The sequence below is a fragment of the Sturnira hondurensis genome, unplaced genomic scaffold (genome assembly GCF_014824575.4).
Source record: "Sturnira hondurensis isolate 20B ecotype Veracruz unplaced genomic scaffold, ASM1482457v3 Scaffold0005252, whole genome shotgun sequence".
NCBI lineage: Eukaryota > Metazoa > Chordata > Mammalia > Chiroptera > Phyllostomidae > Sturnira > Sturnira hondurensis.
In genome coordinates, this window is record NW_028077883.1 from 4123111 (window position 1) to 4144183 (window position 21073).

Genomic DNA, 21073 nt, shown 5'->3' on the forward strand with positions numbered 1-21073 from the left:
TATACATTCTAGGACCCTGTGGGTCTCTCCAACAAACTCGCCTCTGAGGATGAGAGTCTCTCCCAGAGCCTCAACCCTCACAAGTGTTTTCAACTGATGTTTTGAGGCTTTATTTTCCATCGCTGGGACCCTGGGTTGCTCTGTCTGTCTTGCTCTTCAGTTTCATCTGATTTATCTACACACAAATGTGGGACTGCCCAGTCAGCCAGCCACCTTGCATGCAGTGCCTGGCTTCCCAATCACCACCTCACTGGGTCTGCCCATTGCCACCCCAGGCCCGGAGTCTGCTAGCCACCCCCTGCACACCCAGGGTCTGCCCCTTGCACTCCTGGGGTGCCTTGCCTGCCCACTGCCACCACTTTTTGTGCCACGACCCCTCTCCACTCAGCCACCCAACTCTGCCCCGCCTACCAGTCTGGATGAATGTATCTATTTTAATTCCTTGGTTGTCCAACTTCCATAAAGTTCAGTTTTCTGTCAGTTCTGTTTGTTATTTCATTTCTAAATCATTGTTGTCCTTATTTTGGTTGTGCAAAGAGGCATAGTGTGTCTACTTACGCATCCATCTTGGCTGGAAGTCCCCCATTTAAGCATTTCATATTCATATTTAGATATTCCAGAACTGTCTGATCATCCCTGGTATACCTTTCTGTTGCTTGCTTACTCTTTTGACTCTATATTTCTTTAAGTACTTTATAAGTAGCTGTCTTTTTTCTGACAGTTCTAACATAGATGGTTTACCTCCTCATGTTCTTGATGATCTTTAATTGTGAACTAGTATTTGTCTAAGGTGAACTGTGGGCATCTGATGGGATATGGTAGCATGCTTTCTTGTGGAGATTTGGTTTGCTTCCACGAGAAGCTGGTGAGACTACCAACCTGGGGCCGCATTAGCTCTCTTTTAGAGTACTGGCTTAATGCAGCACCTCAGGCTCAATTCTCCTTCCTAGCTGTTGACCCTAAGTTCCATTTGCAAACTGAATTTATAGTAGCCTACTGGCATTTTCCCTTAGTGTAACGCAGTCTCTCACTTTTTCTTCTTGCTCAGCACATTCATCCACTCACTGTTCCAAGCTCCCATGTTGACTCAGCTTGTTCCTTTTTATCTGGGGGGTAAGAGAGAGGAAAGGGCTCAGATTATTTTGCCCACATCCTGGGAGTCCAACAGCAAACCCAAATGTTTAGACAGGAGGATCTAAGTGGTTTCCAGTAGAGTATCTTGTCTGGCATTGCTACTGGAAATGGAAGTCCTAGTCTTAATCTGGGAAGCTCAATAAATGAACATAGAGACTGAAAATTCTATCTCAGTTTTTCTAGCACAAGGTACCCCATTATAATTTAAAGGGTCAAGTATTTTTAATTATTTTTATATTTTAAATTTACAAATAAGGAAACTGGGGCCCCAAAAGGCTGAGTATCTTACCTAATTCATGATAAAGGGGGGACTAGAAACCATGTTTTATATCCAAGTCAGTAGTCTTTTCAGTAAATTGTACTACTCTTTAGGCCTGACTGTAAAAGACATGTTATATTAAATTTTACCTGTAATCATTTATATTATAACAAGGTCTAATACTTTCACTTTGGGTCTATACCCAAGTCTAGGCATATAATCCACATATAATCACATACATACAGAAAGAAGTCCAAGCCTATACAGAAACTACTATAAATACAATATAATACATAGACATGCCTGACTATAAGGAAGATAACCTTGGGAGTACTGAAGGGAAATACAAAATCCTAATCTTGTCTTTCTCTAATAAGTTCGGCCTTTAAAAAAATAATTGTATACATAGGACGTTTGTTTTTACAATGTGTAGAAACAAATTCTAATGACCTGGACTAGCTATGTTAACCCACATTGTACTATATTTCATGTAGTCTTTCAAATGATCTCTCTGTTGAGTACACTCATGGTTAAGATAATAAATTACATAATATGCCAACAAAGAGAAAAAGTGGGATTCCTGTGGGCAGTGCTCCTTAACAATCCTCAGCAAATCTGTCAACATAAACAGTCACAAGCAGAGCAGAGAATCAGTAATGCAAGTCAGGGAGACTGAGGGGGAACGATACACAGTCAGGAAAGCAGTTGCTCCCTATAGGGAAGCCTGCAGCCAGGGACGCCGAGAGAAGGGCCAGAAGCGCACCCTGCAATACTCCAGCATTCCGGGAAAGTGATGAAGAGCTGCTGGAAGTAACCTAGGGGTTTCATACATTCTGTTTGATAGTTTCTGTTTTATTAGTTTTGTTTAGGAGTAGTATGTTTAAAGTTAAAATAATCGGGTTAATATCCTAAACTTTGTTTTATGTATTTGGAGTGTCAGGGTGGAGAGAGATGTTTCTCAAAGTTCTTTTTAGATGGCATGGCCATCATACATGAATCATTGTATGTCCCCTTTAAAACATTTTCGTAAGTATTTCCCCTAGGGTCATTCTAGTGTCTTTAATTTTTATTTCCGTGTCAGTACTACAAGGGAAAACAATGCACTTACAAGATTTTTTTTCTACTTTGACCTTCTCTATCATTCAGGTTTTCGTGCCCTACCCGCTTCCCCCTAACCTCCAACCACCCAAAGTCTGTAACATATTGCTTGCCAGACATTTTATTTGGGGGGACTCCAAACTTTGAAAAAATCTGTATTGCTAAGATTGTTCACAGTGTGGTCCACATCTGTGAGTACTCTTGAAAAACACTAACAGCTGAAGGTGTTTATGAATTTTATAGGTGAGAGTTAAGGTGTGGAGCTTGGAGGGGCAGAGCCTGCATCATCCCTAAAATAGTAGGAGACAGTTGGCTAAGTCCATCTGGAGGGGCGGGGACACGGAAGAAGGTGGTTCAACAAGCCCCGCCTTTGACTGGCATGCCCAGGGTCAACTTCTAACTTTTCAGGGTGTGATTATTCATTCATTGGATGGCTCGGGACCTTTGTTTCTTCTTTTCAAAGTCTGTCTTTTCTATAATAACATGGACTGTTATAGGAGATGAATTTGAATTATTTATATTAAACATACCTTCAAATCTGCTATCAAGTGGAAGAGTGAAATTACTGATGTGTTTCATTGTCCTGAAATTCCCCACAGGGCCCGCACGTGCTGAGACTGGTCTCCGTGTCCGGGCGGCAGCGGGCACTCCATCCCAACAGCTGCCCCACAGGGCTGTGAAATGACGTACTGTCACTCTAAGTGGCCTTGAATTATTATTTTTATTTTTCAATACAATGAGAGTTCCACTTGATATGAAAATCAGCCAGTTCTGAGTGACTTAACAAGGAGAAGTGGTGTCTAATAACACAATAGCTTCTAATTGCTTGAAGAGATGTCCTTCTTAAGTCTCCTGACACAGAGTCAGAAGTGAGGGCGGCAGGAGAGGCTGGTTGCACCAGAGCCCGGTGGGAGGCGGCAGGGGACAGTGGCACAGTCTCAGGAGAGCCAGCTTACTCATTATTTTAGTGTTTGTGATAGTGAACGCCTTCAAAGTGAAAATTAATTTCCCTTTTGGATTACTTATGACATTATTTTTAAGGCTAAAGTTTTCCACACCATCCTTGGCCACAATTTTCCCCACAGAACGACCGAGGAAAAAAATTACGTGACTGTTTCTAACAGCACATAATACGAGATTTTGAGTTTGTTATTTTCTGTGTTCCGCTTGTAGATAGACTTAATAATGATCTTTCTCTAAAGGAAAAACACATAAAGAAAGGTGTGGAGTGTTACGTATTAAAATGAAAAGTGTGTCTTGTTGGGAGGGGTGAAGGTCTCCTTGAAAGATTCATATTATGAAAAATTCTGTCTAAAAAAATGCCAAACAAAACCCAACACTTGCTAATCAAGAGTAAACTTCAGAATATTAAGATCATTGTGGACTTGCCTGAAGTTCTGCTTGTCTACTTCACATCTGTCCCCCAAATCGGGTCTGTCAGTGAATGGCAGGGACAAAAGGCCTTTCTTAACGGCCCCAGCTGCTCACGGCCCTGCCAGAGCATCGCTGGGCTCTGCCCAGGGGACGAGAAGCAAGTGGAGGAGCGTGGAATCAGCCCCGGTCTCCGCTCCTTCTCCTCGCGCCCCCGCCCCTCCTGGCTCTCGGTGCAGAGGCCGGAGGAGCCCCGGTGCCTGCCCAGGCCCCTCTGGCAGCTCTGTGCATCCCACACTGCCAAACCTCCATGTCCCTTCCTCCGCACTAGACTTTCAGCTGACTTTCCAGGCAGGACACATTTGGGGGAATGTTTCTGTCACTTCCTTAGGAAGGGCTTACTGGATAGGTTTTTCAAGTCCTCACAAAGAGCTGTATTTAAACTAAGTTCAATAAGGTCTTAAATAACATTGGTAGCTAAAAACACACTATAAACACGAGTAAAGGCTGAGAATTTTCTCATATTTCACCTTTAGTACTATGAATGTTGTGTATGAGTGAGTTTTTCTTTAAAAAGAGTTCCGAGGAAAGAGATGCATGTTTGAAAGAGGGCAGACTGAAGTCAGAGTAGCTACCGGGAAGTTGTGGGCCTGGGAAGTGGGGGTAAAACTCCTTGTGCATTAGGTATAGAGGTGCCGTGTTTTTTGAGGACTTCTCTTTGTATATTCTAGGGTCGATGAGAAAGTAGCTACTCCAGAAAGAAAATGGAGCTTTATTTTCTGCAAATAAGCTGCTTCTCCCCTTTTAAACTGAGAACCAACTGGCAAAGGTCATTGTTATTAGAAAGAAAGGTGAGGCTTCCTAGAAACATCCTTGAAGAACTTCAGATGGACAAGCCCTGGATGGCTCTGTCTTTAAACTGGAATCTACTTAAGCCCAGGAAAATACTGGGTTTGGGTTATAGTGGCTGCGAATGGCTAAATAGTAGCTTTTAACCGTCCCTAGGTATGTGTATTTCTTTGGCCCTAGCTCTTTATGTGACTTTCTTTAGTGTCTAAGATGTCGAGCATAGGTTTGCTTTACTAAGTGGCTTTTAATTATGTCACTTAATAAAATAAACAGAATGCTTGTATCTCTTAGGTGCTACAGTAAAGTTCTGTTTAAGAGGAGAAAATAATCATTGCTCTTTGACTCACTGACGCCACACCTGTGGGAAGTCCTCACCAGAGAACTGTGCTGTGCTGTCCTCACCAGAGGACATCCCACTGCATAGCACAGCACAGCCGCAGGCCTGGTGGTCCCTCTCCCAGGGGGGTGAGAGATGCACCGGGACACTAGGGTCTCCCCACAGTCTGCAGGAAACGAGTGGTCTTCAGGAACGCTCGAGAAGCCTGGATGGAAATAACCCACACCCAGGAGACAACTGCTTTGCTTAACGTGGGTTTTATTTCCACAGCTGCTCTTTGATAGGTGTACATTGCCAAGTTCAGAAACTTACAGTTACCTAAAAATACTAGTGTGGGAGCCTGGCTGGTGTAGCTCAGTGGATTGAGCCTGGGCCTGCGAACCAGAGCATTGTGGTTCGATTCCCAGTCAGGGCACATGCCTGGGTTGCAGGCCAGTTCCCAGCAGGGGACAGACCAGAGGCAACCACACATTGATATTTCTCTCCCTCTCTCCTTCCCTCCCCTCTAAAGATAAATAAACAAAATATTAAGAAATAAAAATACTAGTGTGGTAAACCTGAGGTGAGTAGAGATAGTTTCAGCAGACAGTTGTTTAGTTGGGGGGAAGGGAGAGAAAGGAGTTACTGACCCTTGGCACTCATTTAACATGATGTTTTAATCAAGAAAAGGAAATTAATAAAGTTTAAGAACTTCCTTTTAAGTTTAGTTCTGGACCCTATTTTTTTCTGAAAATTTTGTCTAATGAAAGATTTTATTACTTCTTGATGTAATTTCCAAGTATAAAGTATTTCCAAGTTGTTATTCAGAGAACAGAAATGCGGAATTGTGTTAACCAGGATAACAGATTTTTTTCTTTTTATAAACTAAATGAATGTTTTAAGAGATTGCCTGTTATTGTTTCCCCATTTGTTGAAAAGGTGTATCTGTATCTTTGCATCTGGGAGAAGAGAGTACCCACGAAACTGGGAACTTCAGAGCTGCAATAACTAATGTGGCAACCACACTGGTGAGAAATTTGATTGACCGATTTTGTTTAAAATCATAATCCATTAGAGAAATTAAAAAGCTGAATTCATGCAGTAAACTGGTTAGCAGATGAATGGACCAGTTAAAGAATATTTTAGGACCTGCTTTGCATGAAAAAATCAGCGTGACAGCCTCCTTTTGTCAGATAAATTTTTGTTTTCTCTGAAAAGTAAAATGATCCTTTAAAAACGTAGACCACCATCCAAAGGGTCAGTGTTTCTAAACCCTCCAGTAAGGTTGGGTTACATAAAAATAACATGCCACACCCCATTACAACATCAGACATTCGATTTGTATGGTATATGTTTACATCTATACAAACCCACAATTTAAAAAGAGACAGATAACTTAATTAGTATTAATCTATGTTGATTTAATAGGAGGCAGAATAAAGTTCTCTCTGTGTACATTAAGAAAAAGCAAAAAATAAAATGCAAGTCCCAATAGATTCATAATCACACCTCCAAAAATGTAATTTAAAGGCATAATCAACAATGCCTAAAAGCTTATAATAAATACAAAATATTTTACTGTATTAGTACTAATACAGTACTAGACTTTTCTACTCTCAAAAATTTTTAAGAAGCTAAATTATTTAGGATACAAGGTAAGTTTAGAAGCATTTAGGAATTGTATCATATTCTAGCATGAACATCTGAAAGTTTGCCTAAAGGCTTCCAACACAGAGTCAAGGGCAAATACTAACGTAGATGGGACAAGGACGGTATACAGTTCTTTGAGTAAATGGTGACTCAATCGTTTGCCCCGTCCCTCACCACACTCTGACTGAGCCCACTCGGTGTGGCACAGGGTTAAGCATGGAAGTGATGTTAAGATCCATTCATTCACCGAGTCCTGAAGTGGACAAGTGAATAATTACAATACTGTGCATCAAAAGCCTTGCAAGAGGAGCCCACGAGATCCTGTAGGAACATGGGAGAACATCCAGCCCAGCTTAGGAAGAGTAGGAAGGGCTTCCCAGAGGAGGTGATACCTGACTGAACCCTTGTGAAAGAAATTAGCCACAGACTGGGTCACTTGAGGTATCTGCAATGAACACAGCTTCTGTAGGGTACATACAATGTGTTTAAAAAATAAATGTCTTTTCTTCCATTACAGTGTGTGTTCTGCCAGGACAGGTTCATTTTTTAGCTGATTTTGTATCCATTCTCCTTTTTTTCTGATGCCTTATGCAAGTTGACTACTAATGACTAATAAGAACGATCTGAATGCATTTTTGCTGTGTAAGTTGAATGTGTGGTTTCTGCACTTAAAAGATATTCAGATGCTCTCAGCAATGGTTTTACATCTGCTGAGCATTGAGGGCTGGGCTGGCTTTGGAGAGGATTGAAATGATTTCATGTTGGATCCTAAATTTTGTGTTTATTGTACTGTAATCCCTACAGTACATCTTAATAAGTATTTTGTGACCAGACAAGTCCAACCAACAACAACAAAAAAGAAAGAAAGAAAAGTTAAGAAGGGAAGGTCAGGGTATTCCAGGCAAAAAGAACAGACTGTAAGGATGGTGAGCGAGGTATGGCCTATTCACTAGGGCAGGGCATTGGTCCGTAGGGCGAGAACAGAGGACAGGAGGAGGAATGTCACGAGGTGAGGCTAGGGGGCGTATGGACGCCCCTATGTGCCTGAAGATGTGTTGATTCTCAAGATGATAATAGAGAGTTACTGAAGACTTTAATTGGCTTTTTACCAAGTCCCTTCTGGCTTTACCATAGAGAATGGATGGGATGGGAACTCAACTGGATGCAGGGACATCAGTTACAAGAAGTGATAAAGGCCCAGGCTGAAGCAGGAGCAGTAGGTCTGGAGAAGAGAGTATGTGCTTAAGAGATAAGCCTTTAGGATACATAATTAATCAAAGTTTATCAACTGAGTGTGGAGGTAAGAAGGAAGAAGGGTGGACTTCCACTTTTCTTGCTTGGGTGATCTAGGGCTTGAGATGATAGGGTCAGGACTTAAAACGTGGAGGGATGGATGGCTGCCAGCAATATGCCACAAAAGAGATGCAGCTTCCTCCTTACATCTAGTACCGGTTGATGGAGGGATGCTGACTGAACCAGGTCAGGTTATGTGTCTGTCCCTTGGGGTGCAGAAGTGGTAACAATAGTATGGAGTGGAAAGGAATGCCACGAAGAAAAGCAGAGCAACGCAGTGGGGGATGAGAAAAAGTGTGGAGCAGATAGAAACAATAGCTACCATGGTCTGTTATAGAAACTAAGAGTGAGATTCGTGTGAGATGTCTCAGAGATGATTATGGATATGGAATGTGAGGGCATTCCGGGCTTGAGATTGACTTGGGTGTCAATAGTGGCAGACAGACGTGCACATGAGTGTGCAGGGAAAAGGCAGAAAGGGAAGAGAGCCGAGCCAAAAATGGGGTTCTGGGGCACACCAACATTTTGGAAATGGAGTAAGGAAAAAAAGTCCCCAACAGTCAGAGACGGAATGAAAATGAGAAAAGTGGTGTCACGGCAACCGAGGGGGAAATCAATTGCACCCTCAGTGGACAGTGGAATTAGCTGGAGGTGGCTCCTAAATGAAGCAGGTCAGTGGAGGTACTAACCAGGGACAGGAAGTCAGGTTACAGTAGGTGGAGGAGTGAACCGAAGGTAAGGAAGTGGAGACACAAGTACTGACTACCCTCTCAGGAAGCTTGAGTTGGAGGAGAGAGATCGAAGCCTGGGTATGTGACAAGGGAGGAGAACTGGTTGGGTAGGAAATGTAAGGCAGATAGAGAAGGGTACTAAAAAAAACAGGCACTACCGCTCCTAGAAAAAAGTGTCTTTTTTTTTCTAAAACAAGGTCATTTAAAATACCCAAATGTGCTAGAAGGAAAGCATATACAAAAAGAAAACATATTTGAAGGACAGGTCAAATAGGATTAATAAGTTCTGGGACAAGAATATATGCAAACATAACCGAGAACACACCAGGGAAAGCTGACAGCTAGATAGAATCTCAAACGAGTTAATCCACAGGACCAAAATACACTGTATTGTCTAGAAGCAGTTCTTACTCATCACGAGGACATACGCAGTCATTATGGGCAGAGGAAAGCACAACCTGAAAACCATGGAGAATACCCAAAACAGACCAAAGGCACAATTTGTAGAGGCTTGGTAAACTAAGCATTATTTTCAGCTGCAGAAACACAGCTCGGTAATTGGGGGGACTTACTGGGGCCTGAAAAACTGCCAAAGTTGAAATTCTATTCCTTCACTTTTGTGAAGTCTCGTTTATAGATAATTTAATGATATGTTTCATTGGTTCACTCATTCATTCAACAAATCCTGACTGAGGATTTGTCATGGGCCAAGCGTAAGTCTGGCAGAACATTAGTAGGAGAGCAGAGATTCTTAAGGGAAATGAGGTGGTGGCTGTAGTTTTAAAAAGCATGTTTGATTTATCTTTTGTCTTTGCAAGAGAATATACAAAGTGAAGCCTGTCAAAATCTTCGTGGCTGGAGGAATATAGAGAGCATACAGTTGGGAGAAAAAACACCACAGAGCATATGGGCGTTAATTAAAAGGTGGAGAAACACAGGCCTGATGATTGAAGCATTTCTCTTTAGAAATTAATTTCTAATTCCTGGCTATGAGGTAGGCACAACAAAGAGGAAGTATATGTTTAATTATGGAAGTATAGACATATTTTTAAAAAATGCTGCTGACTCTTGGCTCTGAATATATCTTACCAATGTTATTCTATCCTCTTAATCATCTTCACCGCTACTGTCGCCCATGTCTTTAGGGGCAGGAACCTCAAACATTTCTACCTATATGAGGTAGAAACTTCTAGATTTGCCTCACAATCAGGAGCTAAGTCTCTTGGCAAGGGGAAGAGGAAAGCTTAGTGTTACTGTTTTAAGTTGTGTTAACTGATGGTTACAGCTGGTATGGTGTGAGACAGAAAATTAGATAGTCTGTCCTGTGCCCAGAAATGCATATTGATAAACACAAATTTACCCCAACCAGGATGAGGCAGGAGAGGACATACAGGAAGAGAAGGAGTATTTAGGCTTTATCCTAGATCAAGTGCCTACCTGCTTTTCAGCGCCCATTTATTTATTTATTTATTGGTCCTGAGATGGCCTATTCAAACGACCAAGCTAACGATGCTGCACACAGCATGGTAGCGAACAGTGTACCCTGTAGGTGTAAAAACTTGGCTTCGTTTTGCCCTTGCTCACGAACAAAAGCTTCTTGTTTGTTAGCCTCCCAAATGTTCCCTGCCATTATGCAGAAGTACATTAATTTTGAAACAAAATAAATTATGTACAGTTTTGAAACACAGAATTCAAAGAAAAAACCATACACTAAACACATACACACAATGAAACTGACATTTTCCTGTTCCTTCTTCTGTGTCTCAGAGTTATAGCCAACACCTGTGGCCACACAAGGGGCAGACTTTGCAGCTGCAAAACCCAGATGTCAGACACTGGATTGCACGTCTCTGGCAGCGGTCCTAAGTGGGAGGTCGTCTCCTTAACTGACCTCTGAAATGGTCTATTGTCTGCTTCCCTCTCTGGCCTGGGTTGTAACTAGCACGCTGTCTGTAGGCTGGTTTGGAGTTAGCGTACTGATGGGGCTGTTCTGGATGCAATTATCCTTTGCCTTACCTTTGATTGTAAGGAATTTATTTCCTTTGCAGGGGGCGAAAATTGGGACTGGGAAAAGTCTTGACAAAGAACTATATTCAGGTTTCTTCCAAGGACAAAATAAGATGCTTTTCATTTTCCCCCCCCCAACTGAAATTGGATGAGATCAACTTTATGTTTTAGCACATAGTTGAGTTTTGGTTAATCAGAAGTACAAAGAGTTTCTTGGGGGGTACTTCCCCCCTCTGAAAGAGGACTGAGTTTCCTTATACCACTTCTTAAAACTATTTCTTAAAGAAGAAACCGAAACATTTCTTTCCTTAGAATCTTCAGGAGCTACAACTTTGTTTTTGCTATTACTAAAAGAAGGCACCTACTAGAGAGAAGAAGAGCTCTTTGTATCATGCCTTACCTTGGTTCTTTAAATGATTATATACTAAAACCCTGCCTCTTCACCACCTGGTGAATAACAACATCATGGGTAAGGTGCAATCATTATGGGAATTCGGTGGGAAAAGAACAAGTATCTAAGAGGACTCCACTTATGGTGCAACCCTGATAGCCCCAAAGGGAAGGTCTGTTGTGAATACAGTTATAGCCATGGCACGTTAAGGAGAAATCCATCTGATATTTATAGGAAAATGAATTCTGAGGAAATTATAGAATATATTACCATATCCAATATCAAATGGTATTCATCTACACTATGTGAAATGTTCTAAGTTTTCTTTATTAACTTTTACAAAAATGCAAATATATCTCTTGGCCACCAATGATTTAGATTGGAGTCCCAATATAAATAAGTAAATGATAGATAAATAAATAAATGATAGATAAATAAATAAATAAATTGGAGAAAAGATACATCTCTTTCATAAAAAATAATTGCAAATATTTACATGGCTACCAATCCTTCAAGAATGTGGAGGGTCGTCCCTTACCCCTTGAGGGTGGGCTGTGCTTTCTGATTTAATTCGAAAGAGGAGAGTATAAACAGTGGGGAGGGGAGGAGTTACCTCGCAGTGGAGAAACCTGGTGAACACCGCCTCAATCACTTAATAAAGGTTAACATCAGCAATAATGCCATGTTGATAGCAGGCACCCGTGATATGATATGATCTCACTGAAGGGCATTTCATCTTTGTAATATTCCTCCAAAATCCCGTAACCATAGTCTAACCATGTGATAACATTAGATAAACCCCAGGTGAAGGACATTCTACAACATATCTGACAAGTACTCCATAAATCTGTCACCGTCACTAAAATAAATCAAGTCTGAGGACCGTCACAGCCAAAAGGGGCCTAAGGATGACTAAATATGGTGTATTACACAGAACAGGGTGCTGGGAGGGAAACAGGACATTGGGAGAAATGGTGAACTTCGAATGGAGTGTGGATTTGAGTTAATAGCAGTATCTGGTTCCTTAATTTTAACAGATAGGGGAAACTAGGTGAGAGGTATATGAGGATTTTGTACTATTTTTGTAACTTTTCTGTAAACCTGAAACTATTCTAAAATCAAAAGTTTATTTAAATTTAAAAAATGACAATTAATGTATTACCACATTGACTTTAACACAGTTCCTACACTTCAGTGAATACATTTCTTTCTCTCTTTTCCAGCCACACGTATCCACCAAACCATATGGCATAACAAGGCAGTTCCCTGTCATATAGAATACTTTACCTTTTGGGCCACTATAGTATGAATGCAGTCCGACCTATTCTGAGAGTTTTAGATTTCCCAATAATATTTAGGTCGTGGCCTTAGGAATAAGACATAGTACTCAAAGGATCATGTCCACAAACCCAGATTTCTCAATGGCTTTGAAAGATGTAACATCCCCCAGCTACCTATAGAGTACGCCTAAATTTTGCATGAATAAGACAGTGTATTAATCTCTGAAGGTAACGTACTCTTTGCTAGATTACCAAGGGCAGTGTTCATTTACCGATCAATTGTTATGATTGATAGGGGTAAGGGGGTAAGGCCTGATGAACCACTGTTTCAGGAAAAGAATGAGATTCTTTCTTTGCTACTCCCTGTCTTTCTTTTAGAATTATAAGAAATCAGGTCTCTCCAAATTTTAAAAGGTATTTCTTTCATACTGTTTTCAATTGATCATTCTGTTTTGAGAAAGGGAAAAAAGTGGTGGTGTCAGTGAATGTTTATCTTAAAGCAAGAAAACTAGTGTGGAGTTTGTAGAATTGTTGATAAAAACTGTGCTTTTGTTAACATTTAAGGATATAATTTTAAAAGTTCAGTTAGTCACAATTTAATTGGCCAGAATAAGAAATTGGTCAGAATTGCCTCTCCAATTCTGTTTTTAGGAAAGGATGCAAATGCCATTTTTAAAAAGCTGGAAAAAAAATACAACTTCCTGCATATATTTTAGGGATAAAAATCAGAATCAGTAGAATCGCTTGTACATTCCATACTTACAGTACTTTATAATGATAACTTGTTAAAAGGGAAAAAACATGATGTTTGATAATAGGGGGGAAAGTGTTCCCTATGGAATTCTTAACTGAGGAACTACAGAAGAGTCAGCCAGTGTGTTTTAGGAATAATTTTCATAGTGAGTTAGTACTTAACGTGGAAAAAATAATGGGTGGGAGGGTTGTACAATAAATGTAGCAGCTATTTTTTATATTACCCTTTAAGAAGTTCAGTGAATACCTATTTTGCGTTTCATTAGACTATGGTTTGTATGTGGTTACTACTGAGAATTGTAAGTTCCCTCCCCCAGAACACTGATGAAGTATCAAGCTTTGTAGTCCTAGGCATTTGACACGTGCCATCTGAAGCCTGATGCGAGCCTGCAAGGTGCCCACGGTTACTGTCTAACAAGCACGGGAAGTAAGGACACCCAAGTCGGGGGCTGACTGACTCAAAGCCTGGAAGCGAGGGGCCCATCACAGACTCCGTGTGCCTGCTCAAATGCCCCATCTCCTTCCCACCACAGCATGCAGCTTTGTTACAGTTTATACTGTCGCCATTAATACTAGTCAAGTGAATGTTTATTTACCACTAATTAGGTGACGGAAGTCACTTCACCTTTCTAGGCTTCAAGTTTCTCTTGGGTAAAATGGAGTTGGCTGGTTGATTTCTAATGTTTTCTTCCAGTTTTAAAACAGCAACACTGATTTATACACAGGATAAGAACATTAAAATGGCCATTTCCACAATGTTTCTGTTAATAACAGGTTATTAACGCTGGCGCTTACTGAAGTCTGTGATGATGGGATCTCTCTATGGATGTTCATGTGACCTCTCAATTCTCTTCAGTCCTTCAAACCAACGCTAGTGAGTAACCTTACCATTTCAATGTTATTCCTTAAAGCTTACGTATAAGAGGAAATTTCATGTTTTCTAGGCTGCACAAGCCACTTAAATATTTACTTCCCAAAGAATCAATAACTTGCATTCAGACATGAATAATGCAGAGAAAATCACTTTTCTGAATCTGAAATTAATCAAAATATCAGTTTATTTTAATCATATTTATTTAAATATAACAATTTTAGGCAAATTAAAATATGTATCAGCACATTTATATAACATAGTAGACAAAAATATAAATGAAATGTATAAGTATTTGAGGCAAAATTTCACACATACTTGCTAAATTGATGACAGGCTTAATTTGGCTTTAAGGTACATTAACATGGATATTAAAAAGGATGGGCTTTCACGAAAAATGCTGTAAAATGTTCACAGTTGTGTTAGTAACAAGTCACATTTCCTAGACTGATGTTTTGTGAAACTATGTAAAGATCTAATTTAACCATTTACCTTGTGTGGTAAAATTATTTGTAAATGACACATATTTTGGGCAATAGAAATGTTTATCTTTTAAATAACATAGCATTTTTATCAAGAACATGCCACCTTTATTAAGCAAACACACATAACACATTAAAACTTGAATAACTCATGTACCTTTATGCACAGTGCTCAGTTTTGCTATGGTACTCTATCTTTGTGAAAAATAGACTTAGAATTTGGCACAGAATGAATAAATCACATTGCTACTATTCAGAACAAATGGGATCAAATTTGACATGGCACGGAAGACACTATCACAGTTTATTCCTCCTGCAGTTCACTGACCCATGGCCGTTCTCGGCTGTTTTAGTTGGAATACATAATGGATATTCAAGAACTGAAAATCGTATCTAGGTGTTCTGCCTGTGCTCCAGTTGGAAATGAGTTGCTTTCAGTTTTTCTAGCAGTAAAACGTTTCCATCTGTACTGTGGCCAACGGGTTTCTAAATGAGGGCGTTGTCGGCAGTAACCTGCCGCATCCTGAGATGTTTTTCTATGGGAGGCAGAGAGGTTGAAAGGAAGTGTGGATCTCTTCATACCTGGGGACATATGTGGTTGGGGGAATAAATGCTAACCACGGCGGAAGCAGGAAAGTCCTTCAGAAAGCTGGTGAGGAAGAACATTCTGAAGGAGCCTCAGGCAGAAAACAAAGGCAGGAGCACAGGAATTATTCAAGGTGCAAAGAAATGCCATGGGTTTAGGAAACGGAAATTTACCACTCAAAGAAACAGCATCTAGAACATTCCTGTTATAGCACTCTTATATCAGCAAACTCCCTCCACTTTAAAAATTACTTTTTCATTTATTGATTTTGGAGAGGAAGAGAGAGTAACATCCATTTCTTGCTCCACTTACTGACACATTCAGTGGTTGTTTCTTGTACGTGCCCTGACTGGGGATCCAACCCACAAGCTTCATGTGTTGGGACAATGCTCTGTCTAACAGACTGAGCTTCCCAGCCCTGACAAGTCGCCCTGCTTTTTAGGGCAAGTTTTCAATTTCCATGTCAGTGTCTATATGGAGACTGAAGAAATTAAGGTTAACTAGCAATACTTTTTTTCTGAACTCATTCATAAACACTTTGGAAGAAGAAAGAGAATAATACTAATTCAAGCTTCCTCCAAACCAGAGAAAGGAGTTCACACTCACTCTCAGGATGGACTTCGGACTTGTAGAAACCAAGGAAAATGCCCTGAAGGTGCAAATGCTTTGAAGGTTCCTTTTCATGGTTCTTCTAAGATCAGTTTGAGGTGTTGTATTTTGAGGGCCTGGTTGAAGGACCCTACTCCTTTCGTAAAACTATGATTGCCTAATTTTCATATTTGTTATTCAGGGGAAAGGAAGTAAAACTTAATAACAAATATGAAAATTATAATTATACAATTATAATTATAATTGTATAATTATACAATTATACTTTATTCTGAAAAACAGAGCAATGAACGTAATGTTACTTTCTTTCCTTTACGATCCTCGTTTTTCCGAGGGCCTTTGGACAGTGAAGTGGCAACAAACATCAAACAGGTTAAACACGGGCAAATTTTTGTTTTAAAGCTTAAGATAAAACAAACATAAAATTATAAATCACAGAGCACCGAATTTTCAAGAGTAAAATCATACCAGAATCGTGACAGGTTTTCGCTGACGTCATGGGCGAGTAAGTGGTCTGGAAGGTCACTGACGGTGCCCTGCACGGCCAGCACGTGCGGGGCCAGGGTGAAGGGCACGTCGCTCAGAACCTCGGCCATTAACGAGCTGTTTTCCAGAGTCTGGCCTGCCTTACTTTCCGCCTCGGGGCCTGCTACAGTCATACTGGATGAGTTTTCTTTGCCAGTCTAAAAATACATATACATTCAAATCATTTAGACCTCATGGACATGGTGGCTTAGTGATGGTAAACGTGGCACAAACATACCAAAATCATTGAGAAATGGGAGACTATAGAAATATTCCCGGATTAGAATGAAGCTACTTGCTTTACTTGAGAAATACATCCATATTAAGCTCCACTAGACTTTGAAATGAATCCTAAACCCTAATGTAACTCAGTGACCATCCTTGAGGCCCTCAAATACAAACTGGCATTCTTCCTATTTCCCTAGCCCAGATAATGTGTACAAAGTCTGTCTCTGCTTTTCCAAACCCCATCTACACTTTCAGGCTCTGCAGAATTACCAGATTCCCTGTGAAATCTTATAGCAACACAGTCCAACGTGACCTTGCCCACTTCAAAGTGCTTATGAAGCAAATTGCGCAGGATATTACTTGGCACTTCCTGTAGGTGTCCTTGCTAGTTGCTGTTTCATAGGCAAACCTCTTATCCCCAACTAGACACCAGGGTCCTTGAGCGTAAGCCATCTAGTTGACATTTCTTTGTATTCCCTGCTTTGCATACTTGACTGCCTTACTCTACCACGTCCTGCAGAGTTTACAGCTAATGTACACTGTGAGCATTGGTGGACTGTCTGACTTTCATAGGAACTCAATTTACTTAAGTGGTTCAAACACAAGAAATTAATATATCGTGTTCAATTTCTTTAACATTGGTATATCTTGCATATAGTAGTTTACCAGAAGACGTGAGGTAGGTTGTACACAGCAACACTCTACATAAGCCCTAAAGTGGAATCTCCCTAAGAATCGTTGAATACATAAATTGTAGTATATTTATTACAGCAATGGGAATGAACCACCTGCCACTAAAGTGGCTGAAAACTAAATAAAATTTCATTCTCCCACCCCACCAGGTCTCATGCAGAATAAAACGCCAGCCTCCCTACAGAGGCCTACCAAGCCCTCAGTGACCATATCCCCAGCTAGTCTGTCAGGCTCCCTCCTCTCCAGGCTCACTGCCTCCTTGCTGTTGCCAGTGCACAGCCAGCCTGTTTCTGCCTCTGGCTGTCCCTTCCAGTCCCACTGTCCAGGTGATTCTGTTCCCTGATATGCACGGAGCTCCTTCCCTCACCTTCTTCCAAGTTGGCACCCTGATGTTACTTCTCAGTGAGGCCTTTTCCTGGCCGCATTATTTAAACCATCTCCTGCTCCGTCACCTCCTCTACTCCAACACTCCCTGTCCCCCGCCTCTGCTCTTTTCCTCTCATAGCTCTTAGCACCTTGTCCTATGTTATACAATTTATTCTGATTATAATCCCGGAAAAACTCAAGAAGTTTTTGTCTCTCATGTTCACTGCTGTATCTCAAAATGCCCAGGTCAGTGCCTACTGCTCAATAAATATTTAGTGATTGGATGAAAGCAGACAAGATTTTTGCCTGCGTGGGATTTACATTATAAGTTATACATGCTGATAAATTCTTTTTTTAAAGATTTAAAAAAATTATTTATTTATATTTTTAGATTATTTGTTTATTTCTCTTTAGAGGGGGAGGTAAGGAGAGAGGGAGAGAAACATCAATGTATGATTGCCTCTCGTGCGTCCTCTGCTGGGAACTGGCCTGCAACCCAGGCATGTGCCCTGACTGGGAATCGAACTGCGATCCTTTGGTTTGCATGCCTGGGCTCAACCCACTGAGCTACACCAGCCAGAGCTCATGCTGATAAATTATTTATCTAAGTCTAGAGAAGAATGATTTTTCTGTGTAAGAAGTCATTTTTTTAAAAAACTTTTTATGGGAGTATAAAATATGTACAGGAAGGGAACATCAAAAGTTTAACAGCTTGCTAACTTTTAACCCACTTAAACACCTGTGAGCAACCAGTACCAGATCAAAAGGCCCTTCCGGCGTTCTCTTTCAGTCACGATCAGCATGTGCCTCTGTCCCCTCACCGTCCTGACTGCTGACAGCATGGATTGGTTTTCCCTATTTTTGTATTTTAAGTAAAGGCAATCATACGGTATGGACTCTAGTTTCTGGCTTCTTTCACTCAACATTATATGCAGGAGATTCATCCATAGATTATTGCATGTGGGAATAAAAAGAGCATATTCTTGCCAAGGAGATATATTCAGACTGTTGTCTTAAAAGGGTCACTTGGGTTGCTTTGTTGACAGTGTGCAGCAGAGGGTTCGGTGGCCAGGTTAGGAAGCAGGGAGACCAGCTGGGTAAGAGAGACGGCTGCGATGTGGGTTAGGGCGATGACAATAAAGGCGAGACGAACAGATGGATCTGGGGCATGGGGCAGACTTGCGGGGCGAGGCCAACAGGATTTACTGATGGAATGGATGTGGGGTACGAGAGCAAGAGTGTTGCCAAGGATGAAGTCAAAGTTCTGGGCCTAAGCAGAAGATCAGTAGTTCAGTTCTGGTCGTTCCAGGTGCCTGACATCCAAGTGGGGCTGTTAATAGGCAGGGGGATCTAATGCGAGTCAGAGCTGGGTGAGAGAGACCTGGCAGGGACAGTCTTCTCGGACATTATGCCTTAACACAGGAATAGAGGTATGGGCCAGCAGCCTGGAAGGAATGTGGGGTTGAGTGAGGTTTCTCACTTTGGTTTTATTTTCTGTTTCTTAAGTTGGGAGAAAGGATGGCAGTTCACATGCTAATGAGAAGACGATCAAAGAAAGGAAAAATCAGCGGAGGAGGAACTGCTCTCTTCACAGGCACGGCCTTCAGGGAGAGCAGAGGCCCTCATGGAAAGCTGGAAGTCAGTGAGCACATCCCTGTCCAGGGCGGTCTTAAACCTGGTGTGAAAGCAAAACAACACCAGAGTACTTTCTTAGGGTTTCAAAGAGAACAAAAGGAACCACACCCTGTTACGACAAAGCTGATTAGAAAGATCCATTTTGCAGTGGACGGAAGCTGCCTACTGAAACCTAAATGGGACTTTAATAATAGCAAGGGCATCAGTGAGTAATGAAGCCACAGTCCCAGCCCCTGTGAAGGGCTGCACCACGTGCTGGTGTCTCCAGGATTAAGTACGAGCGCCAGGGCTCAGTTACCATGGAGCAGCAGGGCCGAGTGGTTGAGAGCACAGAGTCTAGAGCTCTTGCAAATCCAAGGTCTCTCCTGCTTATTAATAATAAGCAAACGGCCTTGGACAAGTTCTGCACCTTCTGTTTCCTTGGCTGTATAATGAAGTCAATGACAGTAGCTATTTCATAGGACTGTTATGAGGACTAAATAATGTTCATGAGTAGAACAGTGCTTAGCATGTGTTAAAGTGAGTAAAAACTTTCAGAATGTCAGCCCCCACTTGGCCTTAGATAAAGACTTGATCTGTTCATCTCTTTGTTTTTGGCATTCACTGGTGGTTCGAATAATCGTAACCTTCCCCTCTCCTCTTAACCCTGCTTTCTCTCTTCTTCTCAGGTGCACATCTTCCCTGGATCTGTTAGTCTCATCCCATGCCCGAACTTTCTCCTCCTCCTTCCTTGTGTACAGAATGCTGTCCCATTGCACTAGCCAAATCGCCTTCCTTCTTAAACAAAAGCATCCTTGAAATCTCCCCTTCTCCAATAAGGAAGGCACTTGGCTTTCTAAACACAAAACTTGTAAGGTTTAACTTTCCTGCATCGATATTCATTTCTTTGCTCACGCTTTCACTAATCCCTTCACAAATAACTCTTCCAAAACGTAATTCCTCGAGGACAAGACTGTTTCAAACTATATCTAGAATAATAAAGGAATTGAGATGTGATTTCTTATTCGAGTTCTCCCGATAAAACAGCCGTGCGACCAGAGGAGGTTACTTTATCCACTTGGGCCTCAGGTCTCTCTTCTGTAACATGAGTGATGAGGGACAAACCGTGACAAAGATGATGATGACGACGACGACAGCCACTATTATATACAGATTACTTACTGTGTGCTAGGGCCCATCTAGTCTGTTTAAATGTACTCGCTCATGTAAGCCTACAGCTCTGTGAGGTGTGTACGGTTATCATTAATCCCGGGCCAAAATCCAGAGGACACTGGGCACAGAGTGGTTCGGGTCGGTGCTGCAAGTCCCACTGTGGGTCTGCAGGAAAGCTGTGGGCTCTAATGCTCTCATACATCATGAGTTCCTTCACACATCACACACGCTTTGGACAGACTGGCTGGCTGAACGAACAAAGCCTTGAAAATTTAGGGAACAGTATTAAAAATATGACAGTTCCTAATATAGTATTATCCCAGCTTAAATTAGAAGGAAAAAAGACTCTAATTATCTTTTACCTTTAAGGAGAAAGGACAGAGTCATTAAAGTGACAGATCATTGACTGAAGGAGGAGAGAAAAGCCACTGAAATTGAGCAGGTATGTTTCCCCGGAAATGAACCTACCAGGAGCCAGTTAGGGAAACACCATGGACAGTGAGTTGACCATTGCCTTTGATCATTGTTGAAATGGAGAAAAGGAAGTTACATGGGGTGGGGGGCGTTACAGTGTCCTTTCTACCTCTGTATATGCTTGAAAATTTCCCATAATAAAAAGTTTCCAAAAATTAAATTAACTTTAAAAATACCATGTTCAGGGTGTGGAGCCAACTGCCTCCCAGAAGGATCTGAACTCAGCGGCGCTGTGCACACTAGCCCGGGTCTACCTCCCAACGGTTGGCTGGAGTGCAGGGTTACCGTCTCCAAGGAGGCTGCCTGCCCCCCTGGCAGCA

The 21073-nt window shown here is 41.4% G+C and overlaps 1 protein-coding gene and 1 long non-coding RNA gene across 3 annotated transcripts in view; one reads left to right on the top strand and one right to left on the bottom strand.

Annotated features, from left to right (window-relative positions):
• Nucleotides 1–21073, top strand: part of LOC118987323 (uncharacterized) — a 137409-nt gene that overhangs the window by 59849 nt on the left and 56487 nt on the right. The window contains exon 2 of the long non-coding RNA XR_005066542.1: nucleotides 13907–14006. This is a non-coding gene — a long non-coding RNA (uncharacterized LOC118987323). The remainder of the gene's footprint in view (nucleotides 1–13906; nucleotides 14007–21073) is intronic.
• Nucleotides 14426–21073, bottom strand: part of UMAD1 (UBAP1-MVB12-associated (UMA) domain containing 1) — a 200188-nt gene continuing 193540 nt past the window's right edge. For both annotated transcript variants that reach the window (XM_037046410.1, XM_037046411.1), the window contains exons 4-5: nucleotides 15932–16363; nucleotides 14426–15884 (exon numbers count right to left, since the gene is read on the bottom strand). In XM_037046410.1, the coding sequence (XP_036902305.1) occupies nucleotides 16106–16363 (258 nt within the window). In that variant the 3' untranslated portion in view covers nucleotides 14426–15884; nucleotides 15932–16105. The remainder of the gene's footprint in view (nucleotides 15885–15931; nucleotides 16364–21073) is intronic.